General features: G+C 50.1%; 1 protein-coding gene across 9 annotated transcripts in view; it reads left to right on the top strand.

The window, feature by feature from the left end:
• SIRPA (signal regulatory protein alpha) overlaps positions 1–24,186 on the top strand; it is a 45,832-nt gene that overhangs the window by 17,297 nt on the left and 4,349 nt on the right. For 5 of the 9 annotated variants that reach the window (XM_015457667.3, XM_045362656.2, XM_045362654.2 and 2 more), the window contains exons 3-8: positions 3,481–3,834; positions 10,104–10,421; positions 11,018–11,350; positions 13,428–13,541; positions 16,541–16,565; positions 23,500–23,551. In XM_015457667.3, the coding sequence (XP_015313153.3) occupies positions 3,481–3,834; positions 10,104–10,421; positions 11,018–11,350; positions 13,428–13,541; positions 16,541–16,565; positions 23,500–23,551 (1,196 nt within the window). 9 annotated transcript variants of the gene reach the window in all.

Genomic DNA, 24,186 nt, shown 5'->3' with positions numbered 1-24,186 from the left:
CCCCAGACCCAGAACCAGGAGTGATTTTTAACAAGCCTGATTTCTCAGAACAGAACCTGCAGAGAAAAAGAAAGCAAGCAAGGAAAAAAAAAAAATAAAAAACCTCTCTACTGGAAAAAAACACACACATACACAGATTAAAATAATATTTGGCACTTACGTCGCACTTTTAAAATTCTTCAAACGCTTTATAAACACTAGCTAATTAATTAAGCCGCCTAAATCTGGCTGCAGTTGGTGGAGAGAGCTTGAGAGGAGCTAAAAAAAAAAAATGGGGGAGCCAACCCTACACAACTCCAGATTTTATTGTCGCCTGCCTGGGGTGTGATTACAGGCCTCCGGCTGCACCACAAGAATAGCCCTGCTCCAACATGCTGCACGCCTGACTCCGCAGCCTCTCCTGCGCCTCCTGCTCCCTCACCAACTGCTGACTCACAGCCCCGTGTGGTGTTATTGATAAGGATAATAATAACTGCAAGCCAGGCTCAGTCCCGGGCTCCAGGCCTGCACCCTCTCCTAGATATGCCAGTATCAACTCCATTTAACACAGGAAGAGAGAGGAGATTTGCCCAGGGTCATGGAGCCGACGAAATCCTTCCTTCATTCGTTACGGTATTCATTCTGCATATTTTTATCGATGACACTGTTTTAGGCAGGAGGTTGGAAACAGTCTCTTGTGGATCCTACATCCTACTATTGGGAATGTGACAATCCAGAGAAAATCAAATATATGAATAATACAGCTATGTGATGATAACGGGAATGAGAATTAAAACTTACCCAGCACCTATGCAGCAGTCTTACCACCGTGTTGGGGTCCTCATGACTGTGCTGGGGTGGATGCCAGAACCCCACTTTGTGGATGATGGAATGGGGGTCCAGGGAAGGTGGGTACAGAGGTGGCTAAGGCGGGAGCCATGCTGTTGCCCAGGCCTGCTGGCCCCAGCAGATGTGCTTCCTCAAGGCAGCCTTTCCAGTTGGTCCAGTCTCGAGGCTGAAATACAGACCTACTGGGAAAGTTTCTAGCTCAGTGCTGCTGGCAGCTGCTGGTGCTGCCTCTGATGTCCCCGCCTGGACGGGCCTCCCACACATCTGGCCACCAGCCTCACCCCTCTCAGGCTGTCTGATGCTGGCTAGGCCTCTGTCCACTGTGGGTTCTGTTTTTTTCTCCTGTGCCATGAAGATCTTGCCATGTTCAACTTCAAATGGAAATGAAATGAGAAGCTGGACTTCCTGACAATAAAAGCAGTTGAAGTCTTAAGTGATTGGTCAGGAAAATAAAGTCGAAATGGTCATATTTACACCCAGAGCAGGTGAAGTGGTCTTAGGTACTCTGAGACTCCACTCACCTGCCATGAGAACTGGACCCCAAGGGTGATCCCTTGCAGTCAAGACTGGGTGAGGCTGGGAATGGGAGAAAGAGGCAGGACAATGGGCAGATAGCCCTGGGCTTGCTGCAGTGAGGGCAGACAGGGGTCTGTAAGCCTCTTTCCCTGGCTGCCCTGCCCCTGCCAGTGGGGTGGTGCCAGGCCATGGGTTGCTGGGCAAATTCACAGGGTCTCTCTCCTGCCCAGCCAGAGCCAGAGGGGCTGCTCTGGACATCTGCCTCAGCCTTGTCTGATGTACAAGGCAAAGGTGGCCCAGGTCAGGGCAGGACAAGGTCAGTGGAGAGTCCAACTGGGGCCCCAAGTCACCTGTCACCTGCATACCAGGTAGCTGCCACTCCTCTGTCTACCTCATTCTCTCCTTCTCCCCCATTCTAGCTCTTAGGCATGTGTTTCTCTGAGGTCTTTATGATCATGATCTGTCTTTTTTTTTTGAGACAGAGTCTCACTCTGTCACCCAGACTGGAGTGCAGTGGCGCGGTCTCAGCTCACTGCCAGCTCCGCCTCCCGGGTTCATGCCATTCTTCCGCCTTAGCCTCCCGAGTAGCTGGGACTACAGGCGCCCGCCACCATGCCCGGCTAATTTATTTTGTGTTTTTAGTAGAGATGGGGTTTCACCGTGTTAGCCAGGATAGTCTCAATCTCTTGGCCTCGTGATCTGCCTACCTCAGCCTCCCAAAGTGCTGGGATTACAGGCGTGAGCCACCGCGCCCGGCCTTTCTTTTTTTTGTTTCTTATACCTCACCTTGTTCAGAATCAAGGCCCAGGCTGTGCCTTGCTCTGAACTGTTCTCACTCGGTCCCTAAGCATCTTCAACGCATCTCATGACAACCTCATCCTGCCTTCCTCTTCCTATCTGGGCTCTCTCCCCTGCATCCCAGTCTCTCCACCCAGGGTCCCTGTCTTGTGTGCCCCAGTGTCTCTGATTGGAGCTCAGGCTCCTGCAGCCGACCTCTACAACTCCTTCCCACTACACATTTGGGAGCCCTTGAGGCCTGGACTGGGTCCAGCTCCAGTGTGTCCCCAACACATTGAGGCCTGGGTCACAGGGCATCAGCAGGTGTTGGTGAGAGTGAAGTTTGAGCTGCAGCCGCCGCCTCGTTTATTCAGTGTATGGTAACAACATCTTCCTCAGTGCCCGGCTCCCGGCTAAGTGACTTCTATGTGTGATCTTGTTTTCTTTTCAGAACAAAGCAGAGGCCTCGGGGGTGTTCTACCCATCCTGTAGATAAGAAAACTGAGACTCAAAAGCAATGGATAAACTAAGGTCCCACAAGAACAAAGGGCGAGCCAGGTTTTAAACCAGGTCTGATGACTCTAAAAACCAGATGCTGCGTTTGGACACTGTCCCCAGCCTTGGCTTGTTTTATCCTCCCAGAGATCCATCGAGGTGGGGTCATAGTAACTATTTTATAGACGAAGAAACCAATGCTGAGAGCAGTAAGGGCAAACTAAGGGCAGCTCTTGCATTTGTGTGGCACTTTGCTAGCCAGGCTCAGTCCTGGGCTCCAGGCGGGGACTCAAACACACTGGCATGAGTCTACATTGGATATTCTTAGTCACCTGAGTGGTGGCCCAAGGACACAGCTATAGGCCACTGATCCAGAACTCAAACCACATTCTCCTACTGTCCAAACCGCTGAGTACAGCCTCCCTTCTCGGGGCCTGCATCCTGGACCAGGTCGGAAACAGAATCTAACGCCTTGTAGAGCCCCACACATGCCAGGCCCCCTTCGCTGAGACTTTGCCCAGCCTGTTGCCTCTCTCTGGAACACCAGGCTCCCTTCTGGCTCATTCAGATTAGAATTAGAGAGCCCAGCTCAGATGTGACTCTTCCAGAGAGGTTCCAAGCATTCAAACCCACTCTCTGCCATGTCACTTAGCTTTCTGTGCCTCAGTGTCCCCACTTAGAATATAGGCTCATGTTGCAGGTTTGTTGTGAGGGTTAAATGAGATAATACACGCAGTATACTGACCTCACAGCCTGCTCCTGGTGTGCACCCTGTCGATGAAAGTCATTGATAAACACTTGAGGCAACACAGAGGATCATGTAAGGATGGAAAAAAAAAATGACGGCTTTGTGCTCCTTTCCAGGAGTGTTGGGTGAGGAGGAGTTGCAGGTGATTCAGCCTGAGAAGTCCGTGTCCGTCGCAGCTGGAGACTCGGCCACTCTGAACTGCACTGTGACCTCCCTGATCCCTGTGGGGCCCATCCAGTGGTTCAGAGGAGCTGGACCAGGCCGGGAATTGATCTACCATCAAAAGGAAGGCCACTTTCCCCGGGTAACATCTGTTTCAGAGTCCACAAAGAGAAACAACATGGACTTTTCCATCCACATCAGTAACATCACCCCAGCAGATGCCGGCACCTACTACTGTGTGAAGTTCCGGAAAGGGAGCCCCGACGTGGAGGTGAAGTCTGGAGCAGGCACTGAGCTGTCTGTGCGTGGTGAGTACAGTGCGGGCCTCCTTCGTCCCCTGGTGTGTGACAATAACTCAATAATAACACCCTCCATTCTTAGAGCAACAATCAGGTGTGGTGGTGGGTGCTCCTTTTCATGAATTAATGTCTCCCCCTTTTACAGATAAGGGAAGTTGAGGCCTGGAGATGTCATGCTATTTGCTCAAGGCTCCACGGCTGGTAAAGGGTGGGAACATCTGCATCCTTCATCTGCCTGGCTCTGTAGCCCTGGCCTCTTCAAATCGGGCCCAGCCCTTTGGTTCCACAGATGAGGGAACTGACAGAGTGACTTGCCCAGGCACAGGGCCAGAGCTCACCTGCTGCCTCCAGAGAGCACTTCCCCCTCAGTGTGGCCGAGTCTCCTCTATGCGACAGGCACTCCCTGAGAACCTACTGTGTGCCAGGCTCCACCAAGCTTGTGTTCTCATCCCTTCCAATAAGAATCCACCCAGGGCAGGGAGCAGCGGGGGTGTGCTTTCCTTTATTTCATCACCAAACATCAACTAAGAAGATTCCTAAAAGGCACAGATTTACTGTTTGATCTGAATGCCCTGGTGAAGAGGAGAAGCCAGAGGTTTGGGCATTTTCTGTGGGTCTTTTAGAAAAACCCTTGTATCGTTTAGGGACTGATTCATGCAGTCACTAAAGGCTCTGAACAAAGCTGGGTCATCATAGAATGTCCCTCACCCCAGGGAGGAGGTCTCCCTTCTAGGTGACTTTGGGTTCCTCAGTTAAGGCAGCAAAGATGTTCATTTTGTATTTACTGCCAGAGCACCAGAATCCTCGTTCTAACTCCGGATCCTGGGACATTAGTGCAGGAAGGACCCTCAGACCATGCAGCCCAACCCCCAGTTACAGGTGGAAACTTGAAGTCAGGAGATGACAGGGGCCTTGCCCACAGTCACAGGACCAGTTGGTGACAGGATCTGGACTAGAGCCCACATCTGATTCCGGGAAGGCTCGTTCCTGCCCATGTTAGACATTGTTTCCACAGAAGAGCCTGGTGCATCACAGGTGCTGACTGAAAGCTCCTTGAACAGAACCGCTAAGCAGGGAGCCAGCACTTCTCCTTTTCATCAGTTTCCTAAAGGTTCAGAATACTCACATTCAGACCGTTACACCCATTGGTGATTGGAAAACCTCTCCCAAATGTAAGCCTTAGCGTTCGATGAGATTTCATATCAGGATGGAGACCTGCTGCATTGTGTAATAGCTACAGAATACTCCAGCTTATGGAAATGTCAGATTTATTTTGCAGTCTTCCATTGATGGATACGTAAGTTGTCCCCAACCTTGAGCTATTAAAACAGTTCTGCAGTGGATGACCTTATACATGTGTGACCTTACTCAGGTGGGAGACGCCCACTGGAAGTGCCATTGCTGGATCAGAGGGGGTGTGTGTTTTAATGTGTGTGGAGATGGCCTAATTTCCCTCCTCGACATTATAACAATCAAGTCTCCCCACAACCCCTGGACATAGGCAGGGAGGATGGCTTTATCCTGATTGTGCAGATATTACAGGAAGAGACATTGAAGTTCCCAGATGATGCATCCCGTGCCTAGACAGTCACAGCAAGTAAGTGGCCTAGGTGTGACCCACATCTGCTGACTCCTAGTAGAGTGCTCACTCCTCTTTGCCATGTTGTCAGCCTAAATGATGCCCTGGATGAGAAAGGAGGGAGGTGGGAGGAGGCCATGGAGCAGCAACTGGGCCAGATCCTCATCCTGGCACTTTCTCCTTTTATAACAAGTACTATGAAGGAAAAGCCATTTCTTGCCCCTTTTACAGATAGGGACTCTGAGGCTCAGAGAGGAGACCTGTGTGGTGAGCAAGTAGGGGAGCCAAAGTTTGGTCCCCACCAGCCTGACTCACAGCCCCTGTCTCTGTAACACTCAGCTGTGCTTGTCAAAGTGTGGAGAAATGCTCCACCCTTCTCATTCCGAACTCTTGCAGTTCTATAGCAATAAGCATAGGCTGAGGCAGGAGAATTGCTTGAACCCAGGAGGTGGAGATTACAGTGAGCTGAGATTGTGCCACTGTACTCCAGCCTGGATGACAGAGCAAGATTCTGTCTCAAAAAAAGAAAGAAAAAACAAAACAACAAATCCTATGGGAGTAGGAGGGACTGGCCCCCATCAGAAAGGTCCTGCAGATGTCTCATGATATGGGAACCTGTTCCTGAAGGACAGGTCTCTGCACATCACTGAGCAGCATCCATGGAGCAGAGTTGGGCCTCCTGCAGCCCGGCAGACCACATGCTCATCTACTCATGGTGCTGAGGACTAAGGATAAGGAGATGAGTCATTTCCTGGTGGGTTCTTGGGGCTCACTGGAGCAAGAGTTTATATTCTCCCCTCAGGCTGTCAGGAGCCCACTGACTTCAGTTTATGGCTATAGGGTAACCAGATCTGGGTGCCCTGGCAGGAGGCTTCTCCCTAGAATTGCATGAAGTCAAGGATCTCAAAGAGAAAAAGGGAAGGTGGTGGTCAGTGTCAGGGTTCATGAAGTTCAGGCACTTGCTCAACTGATAGACACGAGAGCTTGGGGAACGCTGGAAATGCCCATTGGGTACTTGGAGGATGAGGAGACAGTGCCTTTGCTTTTCTCAGCCTCGTTTTCCTCATCTGTAGAATCAGACTGGAGTGCAGTGGCGCGATCTCGGCTCACTGTAATCTGCATCTCCTGGTTCGAGCAATTCTCCTGCCTCAGCCTATGCTTATTGCTATAGAACTGCAAGAGTTCGGAATGAGAAGAGTGGAGCATTTCTCCACACTTTGACAAGCATAACTGAGTATTACAGAGACAGGGGCTGTGAGTCAGGCTGGTGGGGATCAAACCTTGGCTCCCCCACTTGCTCACCACACAGGTATCCTCTCTGAGCCTCAGAGTCCTTATCTGTAAAAGGGTCAAGAAATGGCTCTTCCTTCATAGTACTTGTTATAAAAGGAGAGAGTGCCAGGATGAGGATCTGGCCCTGCTGCCCTTGGTGATAATCAGGGACTCCTTTGGGAGAATGGAAAGGATTTGAGTTCCTGTGTATAAATCACCCAGTGCAGAGTAGACACCCCCAAATCAAGGTGTTATTTTATTTTTTATGGGATGAAGTTTCACTCTTGTTCTCTTGTTGCCCACGCTGGAGTGCAATGGCGCCATCTTGGCTCGCTGCAACCTCCACCTCCTGGGTTCAAGTGATTCTGCTTCAGCCTCCCGAGTAGCACCCACCACCACAACCAGCATTTTTTTTTTTTTGTATTTTTAGTAGAGACAGTGTTTCATCATGTTGGCCAGGCTAGTCCTGAACTCCTGAACTCAGGTGATCCACCCACCTTGGCCTCACAAAGTGCTAGGATTACAGGTGTGAGCTACTGCGTCCTGCCATCAAGGTGTTATTTTAAGATGTGTTACCTTGGGCAACCCAGTTCCCCTTGCTGAGCCTCAGTTTCCCCATGTGTAGAATGTCGATAATGGTACCAACCTTTCCAGGATGTTATGAGGATGCAGTGAGCCTGAGGAGACGATAGACCTTAGTAAGCAGTGGGGTTTTCCCAAGATCATGTGATCTTGGGCGAATCCTGGCTTCCCTTGAGTCCTCAGCTTCCCTGTCTGTGAAATGGTGATGATGATTGCCAACCCTCACGGGTTCTGTGAGGATTGGAGAGGTTGTACACAGAGCCTCGAATGGTGGCGGTGTTCAGGTTGTCCCTGAACTCCTGCAGAACTGTGGTTAGGAGAGCGTGGCCAGAGTCCAGCTGCCTGGGCCACATCCCAGCTCTGCCACCTCCTGGCTCTGTGACCTGGGAGAAGGCACTCCACCACCATGGGCCTCAGTGTCCTCACTTGTATGTGATAACACCAGCCTCACAGACCAGGAGTTGGGGCCGAATGAGTTAAATCCTGTAGAGTGCTTAGGGCAGCACTTGGCCTGCAGTCAGTGTTCAACAGATGTGAGCTCTGTAATGCCAAAGCCATGCAACCTCAGATGGGTCAGTGCTCTTCCAGCCCTCAAGTGGAAATGGTGCTTAGGGTGTGCTCAGGTAGCTTTCAATCTTGGCTGCTCTTTAGGATCATCTGGGAAACTTTGAAATCAATCCCAGGCTCTACCACAGACATGCCTCTTCAATTGGCCTGACATGGGCCTAGGCATCTAAAGTTTTTAATTAATCCAGAAGATTCTAGTACAGAGCCAGGACTAAGAACCCCTGGGATAGACACCCAGAGGTCACAGAGGACAAGTTGGAAAAGACGGTCTTCTGTGGTGCCAGATGGGAGAACAGCTTTTCAGGCTGTAGATGCTTCTGAACAACATGTACCCGGGACAGCTCTTTGGAGGCCCCAGTGGCCTGGCCAGACCCCCTCTTATAATACGGGCCTACAGGGGCCAAGGTAGGGGCCCCAGACAAAGCCCTGCTCAGATCCAACCTCAGGGCGGGGGAACCTTCTATCTTGAAAATGTTTGTGTCTAAACAACCGCCGGAATCCCAGCAAATCCTTCCAGTTCGGCCCCAGAACCCACCCTGCCTCGACACACCAAGCTGTCACGGAGGAATCTGTTCCCTCCTCCTTTAAAATGCTTCCAGCTTCCATAAATGGCTCCTCTGGAGGGAGGCGCCTGTGATCTTGTTGGTGTTTTGATAGCCAATTCGCCAAACTTGTTTCCTGAGGGGCTTGTTTAGAAAAGGGGAGAGAATCCTCACTTGGTGGTTTCTGCTCCTTTTATCATTTGGGTTTGTCATGAGCTGCAGGGAGCAGGGTTTGAGCCTTTTCTTGGTGTTTCCGCTCTGCTTTGTTCTGCTGCCTAAAGGATAAATGTGTAGATTCAGAAGCAGTAATGACCAGACCTCCTGATAACAGGCACAGGGGTCATTTATTAAGCACCTGCTACATACCAGGCTCTGTGCTTGCATTCAACCTCCTTCATCTTACCAGGGTGGGGTTTGTATCCACTTTTGGCCCTGGGCCTCTCTGAGCTTCGTCCTAAAAGGGGCTCACACGAGGATCCCCTCACAGAGATGGAACGAGGATTAACGAGCTGAGGAGCATGGAGAGAGCAGCCAGTGTCCAGCTCCAGAGAAGCCCTGGATAAATGGGAACTGATTGCAGCCCCTCAGCCCTGTGGGGACATCCAGGCTGCTGGCCTCGATGACTTGACTTCTTCAAATGACACCCTCCTTACTGTGCCCTCAAAATGTTTGACGGGTGTTAGGGAGCAAGTTAATATTTACAAATGCGAGTATGTGTGATATGTGCTTCCTGGTGACTGCGCTAGGAGGCACAAGGTAATAATTAGCAATTTGGAGACACGTTTAGGGCCCATCTGCAGGGAGAAACAGCCCACGTTCTGGTTCAGCCATTTGTGTGCTTTCAGGACCCAGGAAGTGCTTCTGCCTGCTTGGGCGCCCTGTGTCTGTGCAATTATTGATAATTAAGAAATTAACCCCTTTGGCTTTCTCCGCACTTGGTGATCTTTGATATCTATCCAAAGCTGACCCCAAAGAAGACCCCAGATTCAGAAAAGTATTCCTTCCTTCCAAATGTAGCGCTTGGCACAGATTAGCCCCTGCTGGAATATTTGTGGAGAAAATGAAAAATATGAAGTAAATTCATAAATACCTGAAGAGAGAGCTTTGGATATGAATAAAGTCTGGGTTAAAGTTAGATCTGTTTTTGCTTATTTTTGTGAAGCATCTTCTGTTTATCCAAAGCAAAACTGCTTCTGTTGCCTCATTTAATCCTCGCTGCATCCCAGGAAGGAGAAATGCTGCTGTCCCGTTTTACAGACAAGGAGCTGGGTGTGCCGGGCTGCCCCTCTCATGGGCTGAGCGGCCTGGTTCCAGCTGTCAGGGTGGTGCCACTTTGCTGCTTACTCCCTGTACTGACCTCTATAAATGCTCTCTCTGGGCTTGGCACTGTTTCCGGGGGGGGGCAGGGTAGAAAGAGTTAATACCAAGGATGAGATGGATCGTTAATTTTGATCCTGTGCCCAAATTGGTGGAAATCACCCTGTGTGGAGTGGAGAAGTTTGAACTCAGGCCTGGACTTCCCTCTGGGCCCTGCCCCTACACTGTCTGACCTCACCTCTCCCAACCTTTGCATCCTGCTCTGTAAAATGAGAATAAGGACACCACCCTCATTAATCCTTCCACATTATTGGAAGGATAAAAAATAATGTCTCGGAAGGTTCTTAACGTGTCACACGCTTATCGTTAGTGATGGTCATCTCAGTCATGTCTCCTGTTTATCGATGCTCCTTTTGTAGCCAAACCCTCTGCCCCTGTGGTATCGGGCCCCGCAGTGAGGGCCACAGCTGAGCACACAGTGAGCTTCACCTGCGAGTCCCACGGCTTCTCTCCCAGAGACATCACCCTGAAATGGTTCAAAAATGGGAACGAGCTCTCAGACTTCCAGACCAACGTGGACCCCGCAGGAAAGAGCGTGTCCTACAGCATCCGCAGCACAGCCAGGGTGGTGCTGACCCGCAGAGACGTTCACTCTCAAGTCATCTGCGAGGTGGCCCACGTCACCTTGCAGGGGGACCCTCTTCGTGGGACTGCCAACTTGTCTGAGGCCATCCGAGGTAGAAGACCTTTACCCAGCCCAAGCCCACACCTGGCTGCCAAGCCCGTTCCCCACCACCCTCCACCCATCCAACTCTACTTTCGCTCCAGGGCTTGAAATGCCTGGAACCTAAATTCCTAACTGCCCACCTCCCATGCTCCTAGATGTGCCGGTCACTTACTAACATTTTAATGGTAGTGGCTAGGTGACCACCCACCGGGTGCCAAGGACTGCGCTCGCAGTTTCATTTATTTCACCAATAGCAACTACAATTAATGAGCACCTACTATGAGCTAAGCCTCTATGTACTTGGTGGTTTTCTTTATTTTGCTACAGTTGTAACATTCCAACTGCATGCCAGGGGTGGTGCTTATAGATTTCACCCATTCTTAGCCTAGTAGGAGCTACCAGTCCTTGAGCACCTACTGTGTGCTGGGCATTGTACTTAGTAATTTCATTCATATGCAAAGAGCACCCTCAATGTCTGAGCATGTGCTGCCTGCCTAGCACTGTCCTGGTGACGCCCTCACCGTGGTGGTGGGAGCTACGTTATGGAGCCCTCCCTGTGATCTGTCTGTGCCACAAGGTCACAGCTTCTGCCCTGTGCTGTTTCAGTTCCACCCTTCTTGGAGGTTACTCAACAGTCCATGAGGGCAGACAACCAGGTGAATGTCACCTGCCAGGTGACGAAGTTCTACCCCCAGAGACTACAGCTGACCTGGTTGGAGAACGGAAACGTGTCCCGGACAGAAATGGCCTCAGCCCTTCCAGAGAACAAGGATGGCACCTATAACTGGACGAGCTGGCTCCTGGTGAATGTGTCTGCCCATAGGGATGATGTGAAGCTCACCTGCCAGGTGGAGCATGACGGGCAGCCAGCGGTGAACAAAAGCTTTTCCGTGAAGGTCTCAGCCCACCCGAAGGAGCAGGGCTCAAATACCGCCGCTGGTGAGGCCTCTATTTCAGCTGACCCAGCTCTTTTAAACTTTTAGTTTTGTGGGTTTTTTAAATGTTAAAAGTAGTAATTCCTGCTTATTATAGAATAATCTAGAAGTCTATAAATATAAAGTAGAATTTTAATGTCAGCTCCATTTCCCCAAATCCCACACTCCAAGAGTCACCACTGGTAAGGGTTTGACACACATCTTGATAGATCTTTTGACATAGATTTATATCACAGGAGGAAAGAGGGAGAGAGGGGGCCCATCTGTTCATGGCGTCCTGCATCTTGCCTTCTTCACCTGATAGTTGTCACGCTCCCCATTCCTCACTGGCCCAGCCCCTCTTCCCTACTCTTTCTAGCCTCTGCCTCATCTGCCTGGCTGCAACTGGGAGCCTGCCCCACTGGAAGCCCGGGTGGAGTCATTCAGGGTGTTTGCAGCTTGTCTCACGTACAGTCAGTGCTTCAGTGAACATCCTTGTACATGTTCCATCCCACATGTGATTATTTCTGTGTGATTGCCCAAGGAACACTTTAGGCCAAAGGGCATACTCATGTAAGGAGGAGATAATGCTGTCACTCCCCTGAGAGAGTGTGAGGGTGTCAAGGTATCATTTTCTCAGCCCCTGCAACGTGGTGTTGGTGTACATCTCTTCTGTTTGCAAATGGTGGCACCTGGTTGGCATTTCAATGCAGCCATGGAATATTTCATCACCTGTTATCAATGTGGCTGATGCCCTGTACACAGTAGAACCCTTGCATGGATTAGTAATAGAAGCCATTTATGTCCTTCATGCACCCTTCAGGGAAGCTCTAAAAGAGAGCCTTGGGGCTGTGTCAAAGTGACCGTTTGGTTTCACCAGTGCCGGGTTTTCATAGGACGTGTAGGACATCGGCCAATGCCGGGTTTTCATAGGACGTGTAGGGCATCGGCCAATGCCGGGTTTTCGTAGGACATGTAGGGCATCAGCCAATGCTGGGTTTTCATGGGACGTGTAGGGCATCGGCCAGTGCCAGGTTTTCCTAGGATGTATAGGGCATCGGGAGACAAGATGTGTGGCTTCCCATGCCAGCTGTGTCGCAGACTTGCTGTGTGACCTTGGACAAGTCAGTGCCTCTTTGGGCCTCCACTTGCTCGTAGCTGTGCTGAAGGGGATGAGCTTCATGACCTCTCAGCTCTGAGTCTCAGGTGGTAGGGGCCATAATTATCTTGCTCAGCATTGTAGCTTCAGGGCCTGGCCACAGTAGGCACTCAATAAATGCTTTTTGAGTGAAACAGGATGAAAGAGTTAGTTGGTTAGCTGGTTGGTTGGTTGGTTGGTTGGTTGGTTGGTTGGTTGGTTATATAATCCTTACTTAGCCAATGAGGTAGAGATGACCGTTGGCCCCAATAACAGAAGCAGCAGCCAGGGTTTGGAGGGCGGTTTAACTGACTTGCCCAGGGTCACACAGCTACTTAGTGGCATTGATTTGAAAGCACTTTTCTGTGGCTTAGAGCCCTGCTCCTGATGAACCACTGTGTTCTAGTCTACGACCCCCTTACCTGTGCCCTGGGCAGCCAAGCCTCCATTGTCATTTCAGGAGTCCTGCTTCAGAGCCCCTGTGCTAACTCCTGAGCCCAATGTGACGGCCCAGGTGCCGGGCACAGATCAATGATGAGCCCCTGAGCTGTGCAGACCCTGGTAGCCACACTGCCCCTTCTTCCAGCTGCTGATTCAGTTTCCAGTGGATCTGGGATACCCTCGTGACCACTCTGTGGTTCACTCCAGATGAGAAGGAACATTTCTGTTCCTCAGGAGTGAGATTTCTGCCTGTATCCTGCAGCAGGGGTTCCTCTGTAGCTGTCAGCGGCAAATATATTCCCCCCTGGCACCTCAGCATGGTTTTTGTGCTGTTCATGGATGAGCCTCGTGGGCAAGTGTGTACAGACCCGTGAGTGTGCCCATGTGACTCGAGACATCTGAGAAGGCCCAGCCAGATGTTCTCAGCTAATGATGCCTGCTTAGTGGTGAAATGCTGTGGTGGGTTTGGTTTTCTCTGTTTTTAATCTGCATACGTGAAGCCTCTATTCCATGTGGTCCCTAGAGAATACTGGAACTAATGAACGGAACATCTATATTGTGGTGGGCGTGGTGTGCACCTTGCTGGTGGCCCTACTGATGGCAGCCCTCTACCTCGTCCGAATCAGACAGAAGAAAGGTGGGTGCATTCCCCTCTTCCTCCCTAAGGGTTTGTCCCTGGACTGTCCTCAGAGGGAGACGCCATTAGGTGTTTTGGGTTAAGGACATCATCTTCTGCCAGTAGCAAGAAGTCCAGAGGTAGTGGTGCTGGGGCTGGGGCAGTGGCCTCACCACATTAGAGTCTGGGTGAGTCACTCCGTGGCTTCTTCCTCATGATTACAAGATGCTTATCACTGCCCCAGGCCCCATGTCCTCAAGAGGCCACTACTGAGCAAGGGAGCTGCCAACCTGGGAAGAGGGGAGGCAGGGACTCTTCTTACCTGTCTCAGGGAGGACATTGTCTTTCCCAGGAGCCTCCCGGCAGACTTCTGCTTTCCTGGTACAAATCTAGGTTACATGACCAGCCCCTGGACAGGAGGCCAGTGAGAATGGAGATAATAGCGCCACCATTTGATTGGGAGGACTTAACAAGTGATTGCATGGAAACTGTTAGGAAAGTAACCTGGCACACAAGTGCTCAATAAATGTCAGCCCTGAGTATTACCCATATTGTATGTGAGCCCGGAACTATGAGCCACCTCCCTGGAAAGCCCCCTCACAGGGCAAGGTGCATAGTCTTTGACTGCACAGCAGGAGGGCACAGGGTCAAACCCAGGGCACAGCTTCCCCTTGTTCGTGTGCATGTGTTATGTGTGTCTTGTGTCTGTGTGTGTGTGTTGGTTGTTGGGAGGGTTGGTTGGTGCTGTGGCAGGGCCTCTGACTTGGAAGTCAGACAAACCAGGGTTCCAGACCCTGGTTGTATCCTCTAAGCAATTTGGCCGCTAGAAGCCTCAGTTTCCCCATCTGTAAAATGGGTTTAGCAACGCCTGTCTTGGAGAAGTTACAAGATCCAAATAAGCCCATGTGAAATAACGGGTCTGACACATTCTAGAATCGCCATAAATACATGTTCTTTTTCCCACTCTTGTAGATGACAATTTTAAGCTGGTATTTCTGCAACCTTTTTTTATTACGAGATAGAAATACATTTCACATCTCAACCCAACACATACACACACCCTTTGTATATAAAATTAAAACTGATACTTTCTTTTTTGTCATATTCTTTTTTCTGTTTAAAATGCTGGTTGTGACCCACCACCTCCAAAGGGACAAGTGCTGTCCCGAGCTGCCTTTCTGTGGCCTGGCACAGCTGAGCTTGGATGGGCAAACTGTACACTAATCACGCATCCCTTCGGTAGCTCTTTCACCTCTACCTCCCAGGTTTCCTTCCCTCCTGGGCTGGCTCTGAGATACTGGCCAAGCCTCATGCTCCTGTCTGGGAGGGTTGGAGTCAGGCCCTGCTTCTCCAGAATCTGCAAGATGTCCCACCAAGACGCCTACCCAATGGGTTCCCTAAAGTTCCTGGAGAGCCCCACACAGGGAGGACTCCTCCTTGGGTGGGGAAGCAGGTCCCTTCCCCACCAAAGGTGACAACCCATCCCATGGGATGAAGCATTCGTAGCGGCCGATAGTGAAATCCTGGCCATCCTTTCTGAGTCTCAGCCCCAGGCAGCTTGCCAGGCTCCTGACACGTGTGAGCTCATTACTGTGGGCTTAGGTGTTGCAGAGGAGGAATGGAGTTTGCAGAGCTGCAGCTCTGGTAAAGGGCACCCAGCCCAAGTGGCGGGTCTGTGTGCAGAGCCTAGCTCTCAAACACAGGCTCCAGTGACAGGGATGGCTAGTATCCCCCGGCAATTCCAATGTGCCAGGAACTGCTCACAGGGTTTTCCCTGTAGTAACAGTCAGTCTTCACCACAGACCTCATAGGTGACATTACTAACCCCACTTTACAGATGAGGAGACTGAGGCGTGGGAAAGTTATAAAACTTGTTCAGGGCCTCACAGCCAGGAGGTGGTGGGGCCAGAATTTAAACCCAAGGACCACGTCTAGGACCACCCTGCACGCTACCTCCCTCTGCCATAACTAGATCCCCCTTCTCCCTCATTAGGCCCTGGTGGGGTCTGCCCAGCCTCTCAATGCCCATAGTGAAATGTCCTGATTTCAACTCAACCACTACCCAGCTGTGTGACCCTGAGGAGTCACCTAGTCTCTGGTGTAAAAGGGGGGTGACTGGTGTCCTGTCACTGGATTACCAGAGATGACTTGTGTCCAGCACTTTGCAACCTGTCAGCCTCCACTCAGACGTTCGGTGCTGAGCAGAGCTTCCAACTGAGGTACTCCTCACCTGAAGATCCAGGACCTGCCCAGGCACCAAGCGTTAACCCGGCAGCAAGAATTCTTGCGCTGTGGCAGCCTCCAGCCTATTAAAGTGCGGTGCAGAGTGCATTTGGGTGTGCATGTTGCTTTTAATTACAATTTTACAGCAAAATGGGAGTCAAATGGCTGCTGAACCCTGGAGGCTTCTCTGTGGGTTACCCCATATCACAGGTTTAAAACCTCTAAACCAGATGGACACTTTCTTTCCTTCCAAGATCCTTTTTTTGGAAAGTGGTGGCATGTAAATAAATGGATGCTCAGCCCAACCCTGCAAGTTATAGAAGCTCAGAGAGAGGAAGTGACCCACCCAGGGTCACACAGTGAGTGAATGGGTAGCAGACCCGGGGTTCACACTTGATCCCCGATTTGCAGCCCTGCTAGAATCTGTTTTCAAGCCACGAAGAGCACTGAATGGGACTAGGCTTACTGGAGGGTCTCCACTGAGGTATGTGGTTGAACGGAGGTGAGACCCAGACAGAGGTGGGGCAGTTGTCCCCTCCCAGGCTGAAGACTGCTTTTGGACCCCTGGCAGCTTCCGCAAGTGGAAAAGCAGGACCATCTAGCTTACTCCGTCACAGGCTTCCTTGGTGGAAGAGGATGCCCACTGGGTGGGCACGGGGGTCTCCTGTGGTTCCAAGGATGTGATTACAGTATTTCCTCTCCATGTCCCTGGAGGCAAACCTTTCGCCAGAAAATAGTTACATAAGAAAAGTGTGCTTCTAGTTAAACAACAGGCTTTTGTTTCTTTTGTCTTTCAGCCCAGGGCTCCACTTCCTCTACAAGGTAAGTGCATCATTGGTCCAGATCCTCTTGAAGTTATTATTTGGTTGTTTCACAGCCCCCCAGACTATAAAGCATAATCCACGTCCACTGACCTCACCGATGTGTTGGTCAACATGTCTCTTTCTCTCCTCTGTAATCTCCTTGCACTGGGTCATGCTGTTTTTAATTATTGTCCCAAATGAGGGGTTTTATTTTGGTGCACAGAGGCGCTGATTTCTTGCCTGCTCTCCCCAGACAACGAGACCCTTGTCTAATTCCACTTGGACTGGGGCAGAGACCTCCCGGGCTTTCTGTCCTCACAGACATCCTGCACACGCCACCGGATGCATCCTCCCAGATCCAAGTTGTATACTTTACTCTTTCCTTTGTTTAGTAAATATTTATTGAGTACCTTGGCGTGCTGTGGCCCTGGAATGCTGGGATGAGTTGGATAGAATCTGTGCCCTCTGCAAGCTCACAGCCTGGTCAGAGGCTCAGGCGGTGACGTTACGTCACCGATGGCACTTCAGTTTGTTGATTCACATTTTTAGTGACTTGAGTCCCTACTGTGTGCCAGCCCTGCTTAGGACCAGCTGGTGATACAGCAGTAAACAAGAATCAGCCCAGGCTTTCATGGGGCTCAGACGCCAGCGAGAGAAACAGGCATAAACGCAGAAATAAAGTGATTCGTGGTGTCATATCAGGTGGCGACAACTCCTACCCTGCAAGGGGATGGAGGTGAATGGTGGGGGGCTGTCTTAGGCAGAGGAAGGGACTGCCTCTGAAAAGGGGATGCAAGCAGGTGCCTGAAACTAGTGAGCTACGATGGAGAGGAGCATGCTGGGCCAGAGAGGAGGGCTGTGTGCTAGGCCAGAGGGAAGGAGAGGAAGAAGATGAGGTCAGGAAGACGCAGGTCCTCGGCATCTTGTTGTCCTTCGCGATGCCCCTGTAGCAAGAGCTATTATGAACCATTTTGTGAAAAGCCTTTATCAGCTTTTTGGAAGGCCTCTGATCTTCATCCCCAGCAGAGCAGAGGCAGCACACTGTAATCTGCCATGTGAACCTATCTGCATAGAACCATGTAGACATCCGTGCTAAGGGTGATAAATAAAGCTATAAATAGCTTTGTGTTGGTTCAGACCAGGTTTTGCCAGCAACTGCATAGTGCCAGTCTTTCGATTGTTTAGAGCTTTCTGGGTTCCAGAATTACAGAATAGGAAATGATGATCTGGAGTGGGGCCTGTGGGTGTTAGAAGGACTCGGGATTTTATCTCCAGTGGGATGAAGAACCACAGGATGGACATGATCTGACTTTTGTTTTAAAAGCGTCAACCTGGCTACATGTGGAGCCCATGCTACAGGAGGTGAGGGTGTGTAGGTGACCGTAGCGGTCCCGGTCCAGGCAGGAAAAGATGGTGAACTGGACCAAAGTGGTGGGATAGGCTGAGAAATGCTCAGATTCTAGATATATTTTGAAGGTAGACCCAAGAGGACTTGCTGATAGATTGACTGTAGGGTTAAGGACCACCTCAAGGTTGGGGGCAATAGAGTGCTGTATCCTGAGTTGGGGGGTGCAGGTGATGGGTGGAGTGATGGGGCAAATACCAGGCAAAGCAGTTGCATATAGCAGGAGCAGCTCTTCTGCCAGAGAAGGCTCTGGGAAGCATCGAGTGCCCTGCTCCTGCCCAGCAGTGTGAGTCCAAGGTACTCTTGGGATAAAGCCTTGCTTCTTGCTCTGATCTCCACAGGGGCCCTCCTGGTCTCAGCCCTGCCCAACCTTCTGGCCTTCTCCTCCCCCGAACAAGCAGAGCCACCTCTCCAGCAAAACTAGGCTCTTCACTGCCTTCCGGGCACGTGTGTTTTCCTATTGTCATGCTTGTGCCTGTCACACTCCCACACCTAGGACACTCTTCCAAGGGCAAGACTCGTTTCTGTCATTTGCCCAAAAAACCTTCAGTGGCTCTCCCTGTCCCTCCAGATAAAGTCCACATGCCTCCCTGAGGCTTCTGGGCCCCTTGTGGTCCAGTTGCCTTGAACAGTTTCACTTCCTTCTACCCCCTGTCCTCACATTTCACGGCTCAACCACACTGTGCTCCTCCCCTCCCCCACAGGCTGGGCCCTCACTCTCCTCCTCCCCCTTGCACACTGCCCTGTCTGCTGAGGTATGCTCCCTGCCCCTGCTCATGCACTACCCAGGGTCCCCCAGCTCCAGGGGTGGCAGGCACACTGGGCTCTGTGAATGGCACCCCCTGGAGTTATGCAATATGGTAGCTAGAGTGGGACCCCTCCTGTCACCTGGTCACCTCCTGCTCCTCCTGAGGTCAGCAAGGGCATGACATCCTCCAGAGATGGGGGGCTTCCTGTGAACCTTCCTGGTGCCCCAGCATGGACACCTGGTGTGTTCAAGGTGTCTCTGCACCTGTCCCATTTCATAACCCACTCCTTGAAGCCAGGGCCCATGTCCCTAAGGTTCACTGCAAATAGCTGCTAAACTTGGCACCATGCCTGGAATGGGATAGGTGCTTAGTAAAGGTTTATTGAATGAACAAATGAACAAATGAATGAATGAATGAGTGAATGAATGAATGAGTGAATGAATGGATGAGTGAGTGAATGAATGAATGGGTGAATGAGTGAGTGGATGAATGAATGAGTGAATGAATGCCATCCTAAACCACTGTAGCACTTCCCACTCTGCCTTCTCTGAATCCCTAAAATACTGCTTCCTAGTGACTACACAGCCCCATCTAGAAGGATCTCTCTTTTTTGTTTTTGTTGTTATTATTATTTTATTTTATTTTATTTTATTTTTTTTGAGACAGAGTTTTGCTCTTGTTGCCCAGGCTGGAGTGCAATGGTACAATCTCGGCTCACTGCAACCTCTGCTTCCTGGGTTCAGATGATTCTCCTGCCTCAGCCTCCTGAGTAGCTGGGATTATAGGCATGCACCACCACACCCAGCTAATTTTGTATTTTTAATAGAGACGGGATTTCTCCTTGTTGGTCAGACTGGTCTTGAACTCCCGACCTCAGGTGATCCACCCACCTCGGCCTTCCAAAGTGCTGGAATTACAGGCATGAGCCCCTGCGCCCCGCCCTGTTGTCATTATTTTTTACTTGTCTTACCTCCCTGATTAGACAATGAGTTTCTGGAAGAATAGGACATTGTCAATAATAATGGCATCATTAGCAGCTACCATTTATTGAGTACTTATTGTGCTCCTGGCACTGTCTATGCCTTTATGTATATTAGCCCAATTGTGACTTTAATTCTTGCAGAAACCCTATGATTTATCACTATCCCAATTTTATAGAACAGTGGTTTTCAAACTTGAGTGTGTTACGGAATCCCCAAAGACTTGTTAAAACACAGCTTACTGGGCCCTACCCTCAAAGTCCCTGATGGAGAATCTCTATTTCCACAAGTTCTCAGGTGGTGCTGATGCTGTTCTTCCCAAGCCACACTTTGAGAACCGCTGTTCTATCAGGTTCTTATTGTTCCCTATCCTATGGTTGAGGAAACTGAGGCCCAGAGAAGTCATGATATTCCCAAGGTCCTGCGGCTAGGAAGCACCAGAATGATGACTTCAGCCTTGACATCTCTTGCACGAAAGCTGGTGCCTTCATGACTGTTCCCATGCTTCTTGCTGTCTATTTCTTCTTCCCCAGAGAAACCAACCGTTTTCTGCCTGTTTTTTATTTTTCCAGCGTGAGCCTACCAAGGGAGCCATGAGATCACTTGCTCCCTTTCATCTCTCTAAACCAAAGCAATATCTAGTGAGTGCTAATGGTGGTTTCCCATGCCTCAGCCGGCTTCGGCTTTGGCTTGCTGGGATCAGACACTTTCCAGAGGACGTTGGTGTGAGTAACAGCCGAGCACCTCAGGGAGGCTGCAAGCCGGGAGGCTGCCACTTTGAGCTCAAAGGGTTCTTCAGGTTGCAGGGCTGGTGGAGGGATTGGCTCTCTCTAACTCCCTAGGTTAGGAATGTACAGACAGAACATTGTCTGTAATCTTCCCCAGCTCAGACGAGAGAAAAACGTGTCTCTCTGCTCCCTTAATTGGGCACTAGGGTTCATTCAATCAGCCATTTATTCACTTGTCAGACATTCACTGCATTTATTCTTGGAATATTTAGGGCTTCCCTGAGTCTTTCATTTATTCATCTGGACTGAGCCTAACTCAGTGCCAGGCCTTGAGCTGGGAGTTGCAAAGGGGAGGAGAAAAGGCCCACCCCTGGTCTCATGGCACTTAAGAGCCAGTGAGAAAGATTCATTCATTCATTCACTCACTCATTCATTCATTCATTCAACAAATACATATGGACTGCTAATGATGTGCCAGCCCAGTTCTTAGTGCTGGGGCTTCAGAAGTGAATGAGACTGGCCCGGTTCTTGGTGCTGGGGCTTCAGCAGTGAATGAGACTGGCCCAGTTCCTCCCTGTGTGAAACTGATGGTCCGCTGAGGAGACAGGTTACCAGACAAGCTGGAAAGTTAATAAAGGATGTGGTGCAGCTGCTGACTAAATACAATGAAGCCAGGTAAGGGACAGAGCAGATCAAGGAGGTAAGGTCTTGGGTGAGCAGGGAGGGCTTATCTGCAAGGTGACATTTAGAAGGATGAGGAGTCTCCAGCCATGGGAATATCTGGGACAAGACTACACCAATCAGAGGGAACAGCCAGTGCCAAGACCCTGAGACAGGAGCACTCAGATGCATGCACAGAGCGCAGAGGAGGCCAGAGGAGCTGGAGCGGAGCAGAGGCAGGAGAGGGATGGAGCCTAGAGCAGTCGGCCGGGCTGAGCCTTGGAGCTGGTGTCACTTGACCACCTTGGAGTGGTTATAGAGGGCTTGAGCATTGTGAAGCAGAAAAGTAGCATGACATCACTTATGCATTTGAGATAGGGAGAATGGAGGGCAGGGAAGCAGGAATAGAGGTGGGGAGATCAAGGAGGAGGTTCTTCAGGAATCAGGGGAGTTAGGATGGTGGAGAGGATGGGGTGGCTGGCTTTGATGGATAATTTGGAGGTGGAGCCGACCAGCCCTAGGTTGGATTAGACGAGAGCTGTAAAGGAAGAGAAGAATCAGGGCTGACTCCTACTTCTCCAGCCTGAGCACAAGATGAGCAATGGTAGAGCTATTCACTGAAATAGGAAAATCCAGGGGAGAGACAAATATGGGGAAATGGGTAATTGGTTGTAGTCTGAAATTGCTTTGAAAGAGAAGAACACAGTGTTTTGAGAATGGAGTTTGGGGGTTCAGTTAAGATTTCTCCAAGACGAGACTGTTTAAAATAGCATCTGAAGGAAGAAAAGGATTGAAGCAGATGAAGAGGCAGCAGCCCAAAGCATGCAAAGGCCCTGGGGCAGCCTGACTGGCATTCATTCCAAGTCACTGTTTTTGAGCACATGTGGTGAGGAAGCATGGCAGGCAGGCAGACAGCAATAGAAACCAGATATGCAGATAGACAGGAGATCTGAGATTGTCACGGAGGGGCAGCCCAGCCAGCCCAGCACCGTCGGCAGAGCCATCACAAGGTGACACCATAGTTGAGTCTTGAAGGAGACACGAAAGTTAGCCAAGAAGAAAAATGATCAAGGGGGTCCTTCATGCTGCTATTGAAGCATGAAGTACATAACATCAAATGTACCCACCCTGAAATATTTGGTGGGTAGATGAGTGGGTACATGAGGACAGGGCAGTGAATTAGCCTGGAGGCAGCACGCCAGGCCACGTGGGACACGGAGCAGGGCGATGAGTTGGACTTGAACCAGCCAGCCAGTGGGGAGCTCCAGGAAGGCTGGAGGCCAGTAGGGTGGGGACAGATCTGTGTGATCCTCCCCAGCGGACGTGGCCCTGCTCCTGGAGGGTTCTTTCTGTGGCCACGTGGGGCTTGTCATGTCTCAGAACTGCTTTCGGAGCCAAGCACTCATGCCAAATCCATTAATAACCCTGCTGCCAAGCCCCACTGCTCATTTCTGACATTATCCATGCTAACATCCCCGGGGTTGCCGGCTTGAGAATTTACACAACTTCTGCCAAGCCAGTGGCTCTGATATGCTCATCACCTTGACTGTGACCCTCCAGTGAGTCAAGCCGTGGCCTCCAATTACAGAAGCAAGTGCACGAACAACTTCTTTGATTAACTTGGACATCTTGGTCTTTTTCTTTTCTTTCTTTAATGATGATACATAGATGTTTATAATACAGAACATTTGGAGAATATGGGAAACTAAAAAGGAGAAAAAAAATACCATGCAAAGACCACTGCAGTTTGCATTTTGCTATGTTTCCTTCCAGTGTTATCCACACATTTTTCATAATTGAGATAATCCCACAGAGAATTTTCCTTTTTCACTTATCATTTTAATGTAAGCATTTGTAACTTAAAAAAAAAACCTCCTCATAAACCTTTTAAATCTTTATCTGTGGATTTATCCTAATTTCCCTAACCAGTCCCAATTGGCAGAACCCTAAGATATAAACCTCCCCCATCCCGCCCTTGACAAATGCCTTTGTGTTGAAAGCTTTTTCTATATTTTGAATTCCCCCAAAAAAAGTGCAATTATGAGTCAAAAGGATGAGGACATCTTCCAAGCTCTTGATTTTGCCAGCTGCTTCCCAAAAGGATTGTACTGGTTTGCCTCTCCCACCAGCGACGTATGCAAGCTCCAGTTCATTTCACCATAGCTTCCCCAACACCAAGTATTATAATTTTTAAAGATCCTTGCCAATAGAGTAGGTTAAAAAAAATGATAGTGCATTGTGTACAATTCCTTTTTAGTGAGATTGACCCCTTTGTCCAAACATTTGATGTGCAGTTGTGTTTCTATTATGAGTCCTTCATCCATGTCCTCAACCCATATAGAAAGTGGAGCCTAAATGTTATTCTTATCAATTTGCATGAGCACTTTAGATAGTGAGGGTATTTTTATCTGTGTGTCTCTTTCCTTTTTAGGTTGCATGAGCCTGAGAAGAATGCCAGAGAAATAACCCAGGTACAATCCTTGGTGAGATGCCCTTCCTGGGAAACTCCATGGCGTGGTTGCTTCACATCAACCGGAATTGCAGATCTGGTTCTAAATTAAGACTCCCTGTGGGGTGCAGGGTGGAGGATCTTACATTCCTAGCTTTCCCCATGTCCTGTGCATATTCCTTCTCTCTGCTGCAGCCAACAGTGGCTGTTGCAGCCTCCTGACTCAGTGCTACCCATTGCACAACTCCCCAGGGGCACCATTCACAATCCGTCCTATAAAATGGTGCCCTGGAGTCAGGCTGCAGCTCCCTTAGTGTGGATTGTGCCTTCCCACCTCTGTGCATTTGCCCAGACCCATCCCTCTACCAGGAGCGCCACTCCCAGCTCACTGCCCACTCCTCCTCACAGCCAGGCTTTTCTATGCTGTAACTGCACAGCCAGCCTGCCAGGGCCTCTCCCGCCTTTGCTGATGGAAAGACCCCATGTCATTAATTACCTCACACAAAGGCACACTCACTCAAGCTGGAGGTTTCTGGTCAACATTGCTGAGATGATTTTGCAGGCAACGTGGTTTCTGAGAAACCTAGCCCTGCTTATCACCGGCTGACGCTGTCAGACCTTGAAGGCAGAGGGCTCCTCAGCATCTTGTAACAAGACAGGTCCTGCTCT

Source organism: Macaca fascicularis, chromosome 10 (assembly GCF_037993035.2).
Source record: "Macaca fascicularis isolate 582-1 chromosome 10, T2T-MFA8v1.1".
NCBI lineage: Eukaryota > Metazoa > Chordata > Mammalia > Primates > Cercopithecidae > Macaca > Macaca fascicularis.
The sequence above is the reverse complement of the archived record's forward strand: the minus strand, read 5'-3'. Positions and strand labels throughout refer to the sequence as shown.